Source organism: Morone saxatilis, unplaced genomic scaffold (genome assembly GCF_004916995.1).
Source record: "Morone saxatilis isolate NCDOM2014 unplaced genomic scaffold, NCSU_SB_2.0 Contig20, whole genome shotgun sequence".
In the NCBI taxonomy this organism is placed as follows: Eukaryota; Metazoa; Chordata; class Actinopteri; family Moronidae; genus Morone; species Morone saxatilis.
In genome coordinates, this window is record NW_023339763.1 from 10562194 (window position 1) to 10569909 (window position 7716).

Consider the following 7716-nt stretch of genomic DNA (forward strand, 5'->3'; position numbering starts at 1 on the left):
CAACATGTTCGTCCACAACAACTCCAAACATGGCCGACGGGCCCGCAGGCTCGACCCGGTGGAAGGAACGCCGTCTTACCTAGAACACGGTGTGTGTGTGTGTGTCTGTGTGTGTGTGTGTGTGTGTGTGTGTGTGTCTGAATCTGTGTGAGCATAAGCAGCATGGCCACCAGATGGTTGATGGTTTAATCCTATCAGGTGATTCCTGCCCCTCCATCTGGCTAATCCAACTCACTACACACACTTTTACACACACATAATACGCATGGTGTGATGCTTTGTGTGTGTATCTGTGTGTGTTGCTAAGTCTAATATCATTATGCTTCCCTTTCATAAACACACTCAGACTAAGGGATGTTGTTGTAATTCAGATGAATCCTGATAATCTCACACACACTCTGAGGAGAGTTGGTTTTTGACAGATGAGCTTTTATTGTTGCGATATGGGATTGGATTTGAGTTTACACACAATACTGACGTGACATAAATCTCACTGTATCCTTTCTGTTTGAAGTATTATGATGCACACTGAACCTTCTGTGTGTGTTTCTATCCATTTCATATCATTAGTTTAGAAAATGAACTGCTCATCAGTCGAGTTTTGGGATAAACAAACAGTAAATAAACAGTACAGGTACTGTCAAAATCATGTTTGAGTATCACATTGCTTTTAAAAGTAGAACAGAAAAAATTGTTTCTCGAGCGGCTCATCTGTGCTCATCTTTAGCCTTTTTGTTCTTGACATTTGGAAACTAGAAGGTTCACTTACAACAACTTACAACTTTCAACTGCATCTCATGGTCAGTGGAAATAAAGTTACAGTGGAGCTGATGTTTCAATTTAGGTAATGTAATGTGGAAATGTTTTTTTCCTGGATGTCAATATACATTTAAGTGTTTAAAAATTTGCTTTGTTTATTCTCTCATTGCACAAGAAAAACCTCACTACTCAAGCACAGATTGAAAGGGACAGTGTTTGAGCTGGCGGTGTAGTCAGTGTTTTTAAGTGTGGTGTGCGGATCTGGACCCTGGCCAAGAGCCGAGGGAGTTGCATGAAGATATATGAGGTGCAGATGCAACAGGGATGAAAAGGCTTCAAGCCAGATTTCCCTCCCTGTTTACAGACTGATTGGTCTTTAAAGGAAACAAATGTTTTCTTACAACCATAACTTGTCAAGTCATATACCATAGTCAATACTGTAGGTTTTATTGCACAACTGGTTTATTCAGATGCATCCAAATGCCAATAATCTTTAAATATTTATTTTACTCGATTTTTCCTCTATCTCTTGGCTACTATAATCCTCTTCTCCTCCCTCCAGGAGCAGCTCCCTGCATTAAAGCCATCAGCCCCAGCGAGGGGTGGACTACGGGGGGCGCTACAGTCATCATCATAGGAGACAACTTTTTCGATGGTCTCCAAGTCATCTTCGGTACCATGCTGGTTTGGAGCGAGGTCAGTTTGCCAACAATCATCATCCTGTCCCGATGTTGTTTCAACCCCTCAACGGTGTGTTTTTGCCCTCGGACCGTTGGAAGTAATTCAATATGAAAACATACTTTTCCTCATGGTCGGGCTCTTAACTGTGTGTGATCATGTGAATGTTTGTGTGTGTGTTAATGTTTGTCTAAATGAGGTTTGGCTCTCTAATGAGTCCCCACCAACAAGCGACCACCGCCCCTCTCTACCTTCCTCACCCACACTCCCTCTGTCTCTTTCTCTCTGGAATACTGATCAAATCAGCACATTTTGATAGCCATCGGCCTAATGCTCACAAAAACATACACTCACACACACATGCAGAGCTCACTATCGTACTTTTCCCCAGTGCAACTCCTCTACAGAATGTTTATTTGTCTTCTGACTCCACTCACCGTGTGCGCTGAGCGACCATGGCTCTCTTCCAACAACAACACTGTGTGTGTGTGTGTGTGTGTGTGTGTGTACACATGCTGGCATGGATGTGTGTGTGTGTGTGTGTTAAGAGCGGAGGGGTTTGTTTACAGTGTTGAGAGCCACACTTACACACACTAACATGTGTACAGAGTCTCAGTTCAGTTCAGTTCAAACTGACTCAGCTCTTAGGCGTTCCTCAGACTGGCTTCTAATGGATTTTGGCCAACCAAATGTTTCATTTGCACTCAACCTGATTATTGATTCCGAAGCGAGAAAACACAGTTTGAAAAATGTGTTGGTAGAAAGTGATTGCGCGTTTGCCAAGTTCTGTTTGTCTGCAGCTGTCCCTCCTACCTGCAGATTTTTCACAAAACCCAGGCCAAGTAGTGAAAAGTATTTTTGAAAACCATCCATAAAAATGTGATGCTAAAAAGTTAGTGTTTGTCACATTCAGCTCAATACAAATTGAGCACCTGATAGATGCTGTGAAATTATATTATATTTAAAGTAGTTTGTAGATCTTTATTTTGGTGGCATGCCAAACACTGTAACAGACACTGTTGTAGCTCAAACGTCCAGTGACACATTCAAACCCCAAATAAAACATAAATCAGAACATTTACAGGATTTCAATTAACACATACATATACAAGATTTCAAATTTCTACATTGTACCTCCTCTTAAAGGTTCAGTGTGTAACATTGAGGAGAATCTATTGACAAAAATTTATAGGTATGTTTTTATTAGTGTATAATCACCTGAATATATATATTCTTTGTGTTTTCGTTACCTTAGAATGAGCCCTTTTTATCTACATACGCCTCGGGTCGCCTTCCATGGAAGTCCGCCATGCTGCATGTTTCTACAGTATGATGTGTTTTTGTGTACTGACTCATGGTCACCCTATTTCCTTCCTTCTCTAGCTGATCACGCCGCATGCCATCCGGGTGCAGACGCCTCCCAGACACATCCCCGGGGTCGTTGAGGTCACTCTTTCTTACAAGTCCAAGCAGTTCTGCAAAGGCACACCAGGACGGTTCATATACACAGGTAGGTCAGCTGTACACACATACATACAAACACACACTCTTGATTAAACTGTTAAACTGATTTTTCTTCTGTTTTCTAGAGGGTACATTTATTTTTTGGGGTTTTATAAATGTGTGTTTCTTGGCCTTTGCCTGTGTGTGTGTGCGCGCGCGGCTCTGCATGTGTGTATGAATAGCGTCTATGACTTGCAGTTCACTCTCAGGCCAGACAGTGTTGAACTAATGACTGTAGATTAGTCAACATTAACGACCCACACTCGTTACAATGTTGCCATAATCAGAGGCTCGTTAAAACCAGCTACAATTAAACAGTCTGCTCTTTATAGCCCTCCATACTGAAACTATTAGTGAAATCATCCAGAACACCCAGTTTACTAACACTCACACACACGGTACACACACACACACACACACAAACACACACGATGTTGGAAAATGAGTGTGTGATTTTTGACCGGATTGTTGACTGTGAATGAGCGTTTTCCTGCTAAACTCAGTAGAGGAGGAAAAGGAGAGCAAAGAAGAAGAAAGTATGTGTGTGTCCATGTACGTGTGTATGTGCTCATTTTGTTCGCACATACATGTGGAAATGGATGGAGGTGATGTGATGTCTGGTATTGATCCTCTCAACATGGCTCCATCACACCATAATGATGACGTCATTCACAGAGAGAGACAGACAAGAAAAACAGCTGCTGTGTAAATTCTTTTGGGTACGAGACATTTAATGACCCAATTAACCAAAGATATAGATGAGGATTTAAACCTGATCAATGGAAATGAAAAAAACTTACCATGGATAAATTGTCAGTTTTAATGTTGCTGTCAAGTTGTTGGAAGCTTTAATATTTCCTGTTCAGAATGAAAAATGCTAAAAGAAAGTGATGTTTTGTGTTTTCAACTATGGTCATTTGTTCTTCTTCAATTTGCTTTATATGAATATACAAACAGCAACAAGCCACAAGTATAGAATAATATTTAAGCTAACACTTTATTTTAAGGTACACATATTCACTGTAGTAGCCAATTAGCATGCATATTATTAGCATACTGACTTTATTCATCATAAAGCACTTAATGATGCCTTATTTTGAATGACTATATTGTACTACAACTACTATTCCATTAAGAGCCTCTTAATGTCTACCTATTGATAGTAAGTACAGTAAGTTAAGAAGTTGTTGTATATGAATTACGATCTCAATATGCTTTGCTTAGTATGGACTTTATAAGGTGGTAGTACCACAAAAATACTCATTCTCCCTTAATAAGACTTGTATGTGATGTATTATTGAGTAATAAAACACTAACCTACAAGTGTTAATAGTGTCAAACTCTGAATTAAGTCATTCTAACTCAGAATATGTTCCCCATTTCTAAAGTGAGGTCTTGCACATGCATGACCTGAAACAAACCTGAATACAAGATTGTTGAGAGATTTCACTTCAAGTTGACAAGTTTAATAGTTTAAAAGAAAATCTAAAAGTTTGACTGACTAGTCAAAGAAAATAGCGTCACCTGTAGGAACCTTTTCGACAATGTAAAGTGCAGTAAAAAAAAACATTTAGCACAAGAAATGAGAGCAACAACTGCAAAAGCAATAAAACAGACAGAGAATATTGGTGATATTATATATAGGTATATTACATATACTTGACGAAGTTTGGAAGACTTTTTTGCGTTGAGTGTCTCTAAATGTCCCTCTTAGTTTCTTTGTACGTACGCTGTGCCTGCTTCAGTGTTCTTCAGTCAAAACATCTTTGGTTTGACCCTGAGGCTAGCCAGCTGGTAATTGGTCCGTCTGGTGTCCAACTGCTGCTCCTATTGGGCGGAGATGACCCCCCGTGACCTCGCGATTGGCTTATGGCTTCAACATGTGACCCAGGAAACGCGATCCGTTACTGCGGTTGCCTGACCCCACCTCAAGGTTGACTTCTTTCTGGAAGTCGCTGGTGAAGGGTCATGGCGGTGAAAGCTGATTGGCTGTTGTGGCTTTTCAGTGTTTTAGCTGTGGTTGCCTCTGGGTGTAAAGGGCCGAGTAATTAAACACTCTCACGAGCACGCACACATGCAAGTTTGCAACAATGCACAACGTAAACACACACAAAGCAACACTTTGCGAGGGTCATGTCTTACACAACGTACCACACACACACTTTCAAACAGGGGCAGGAGTTGAAAGTAATTGTAAATCAGAGAGATATGAGGGAAAGATGGTGAGTAGTCTGGTAAACAGATGGTCTACCACACACACACACACACACTATACACACGCATACACACAGTGCCGTATGCTTCATCGGCCTGGTGGGAAAAATTAACATTCTCAACATCACACACTCCTATAAACACACAATGGTACAAAGTAACAATCAATACATGCTCTCACACACGTTATATACACACATGAACACATGCACGCACATACAGTATAGAGCTGATTTATTGTATATGCAGCGGCATAAGAAAATCCATAGCTCAGCTGTGGAGAAGAAACTTTTAGTGAAAAGCTGAAAAAGCATCACAATTTTAGACTTTTGTCTCATTTTACAAGCAATTTAACCTTCATTTTGCAGACACGAGACAGAGAAAATAAAAGAGATTGAAATATAGAAGGAGGGAGAGAGAAAAGGAAAAAGAAAGAGAGAGAGACACGTATAAAAAAGAGAGACAGAAAGGTGGACTTTTAAAACCAGATTGTAAAGTATTGATCCACTCTACCAGTGGATCGCACATGTACATATACACGCATGCAGATACACACATATATACAAACACATAGAAGAGAGGAGAAGAGCTAGAGAGAGAAAGAGATCTCATCTCATAAGGGGAAGAATGAAGCAATAATTCAGTGGTATTGAACTGCTGGCTGGCCAGAGAATCGATCTCACCACACCTCCTCTCCTCCTCCTCTTCTTCTTCTACTCTGTTCTCTTACGCACCCAGCTTCACCCTGTTTTTTCTCCTTTCCCACTCCTTTACCCACCTTTTTTCTCTCTCTCTTGTTTAAACTCTGCCAAAAGATATCTAGAAAAACGCCACCATTGCATAATACAAGCATATAAGAAATCCTAGACCTACAGCTTCAACACAAACAATATCTTTCCCTTTTTCTCTTTGCCGCTTCCCCCTCTTCTTTTCTTCTGTCTCCTTCCTCTGTTCACATTTTATTGCGAAACAGGAGTGGAGGGTCTGTCCTCATGAAACTTCTATGAGTATTGATCTGCGGGCAGCTCTGGTCTCTGAGAGGAAGAGTGAGGCTGGAGGAGGAGCGATGGAGGAATGGATGGATAAAAGTGGCAGAAGGTGTAGTTAAGAAAGAGGGGGAAGGAGACAGAGCAGAAGGGGGGGGGGTGTAAAGGAGAGCAGGAGGGATTCATGCAGAGATGCTTTGATGGGCAGCAGGGTGGGAGAATGAGTCGAGATTAAATGGGAACCAAATTATCTGCTGAAGCTTTTAGGAAAAGCAGAACGTGCCAGAAAATAAGAAAAAAATATATAACGTTGCTCCTTTTTTCACTTCACAGACATGTTCTTTATGTGTCCCAAGTCAACACTTTTATCTTGACCACTGGTGCTCTCTGTTAAGTGATATAAAACCAGTGATGATGTTGAAATGAGGAAGAAAATTACACTAAACTAACACACATACAGAAAGTAATTGCACCACTGATTTACACAATTTTATTTGTGACATGTATTTTTAATATATAGCATGACACGTTACCTTTAAATGTACTCATCATCCTCTTCAGCACCATGGACAGCTGACATTAAAGGACAGGTTCACCTTTTTTCAAGTCTGTCCCTTTAAAATCCACAGTCCTCGTTAGGAAACACTGTCAATGAAAAGAGGAAATTTTGCACTAATAGGAAAATAACTTCTAATTCAGACTGTTGAAGCCTCGTATTTGCTTCGGATTAAAGCAGCAACAAGGAACTATAATCTTTTTTTGGATTCTTGTGAGACTGATTAGTTAAACACTCCTCTTGTAGAAGGTTTAACTTTATAATGTATGTTTGCATAGAACAAAGATTGTGGATATTGTCCACCATCACTCACATTTGGGTTAGAAAAGGATTGTTTTCAAGAACTTTATTGTTTTGTTGTTTGTTTGTTTTGCCATTTAGGTTGGATGTTGGGGTAGCTGATACCTTCTTTGGGAGTTTTTCAGGAGTTAGACATATTTAAGAGAAAGGCCCCAATGTGTAAACTAAACAGGTCATGTGTGTTTATGAATTACTTCATACATATAATTAGGAATCTCTGTGGTGGAAGGGATGTTTCCTCTTGGGGTATTGACCATTTTCCACCCATATTTTTATGATCCACTCAGTTAACTGCACAACAACAACTTTTAGTTTAGTTCTCTGCCCCATCTCATCAACATCTGCCCTGCTCACAGCGACAAAATACCTACGACATAGTCTTTTCTCCTGAGGGGGATCAGTAAAGGAATATCTTATCTTATCTTAGAACAGTGTCACAAGGAAACCTTTCTGTAAGCTCGGAGATAAGTGTATTTGGTGTTTGTGGGTGTCAGTGTGACTATGGTGAATATCACCGATGCCTATTACAGCTGATGTGTAATCAATTGGACACCTTTCGCTGTGCTGATACTATTCCTGTTTCTGTGCAGAAGTGCTGTAAGCTGATGGTACAGTGGTGTGCTGTTTGTGTGTGGTGTGGTTCTGTGTGTGTGTCTTTGAAGGCCAAAGGAGGCGTGCAGGTTTCGTCCAACGTTTCCGCTTTGGTGGGTTTCTTACTGT

The 7716-nt window shown here is 40.4% G+C and overlaps 1 protein-coding gene across 1 annotated transcript in view; it reads left to right on the forward strand.

Moving 5' to 3' along the window:
- Positions 1-7716, forward strand: part of LOC118331920 (transcription factor COE1-A-like) — a gene marked incomplete at both ends in the record, with an annotated part of 21879 nt that continues 14163 nt past the window's right edge. The window contains 3 exon segments of the mRNA XM_035667018.1: positions 1-89; positions 1322-1455; positions 2821-2947. Of these exon segments, the coding sequence (XP_035522911.1) occupies positions 1-89; positions 1322-1455; positions 2821-2947 (350 nt within the window).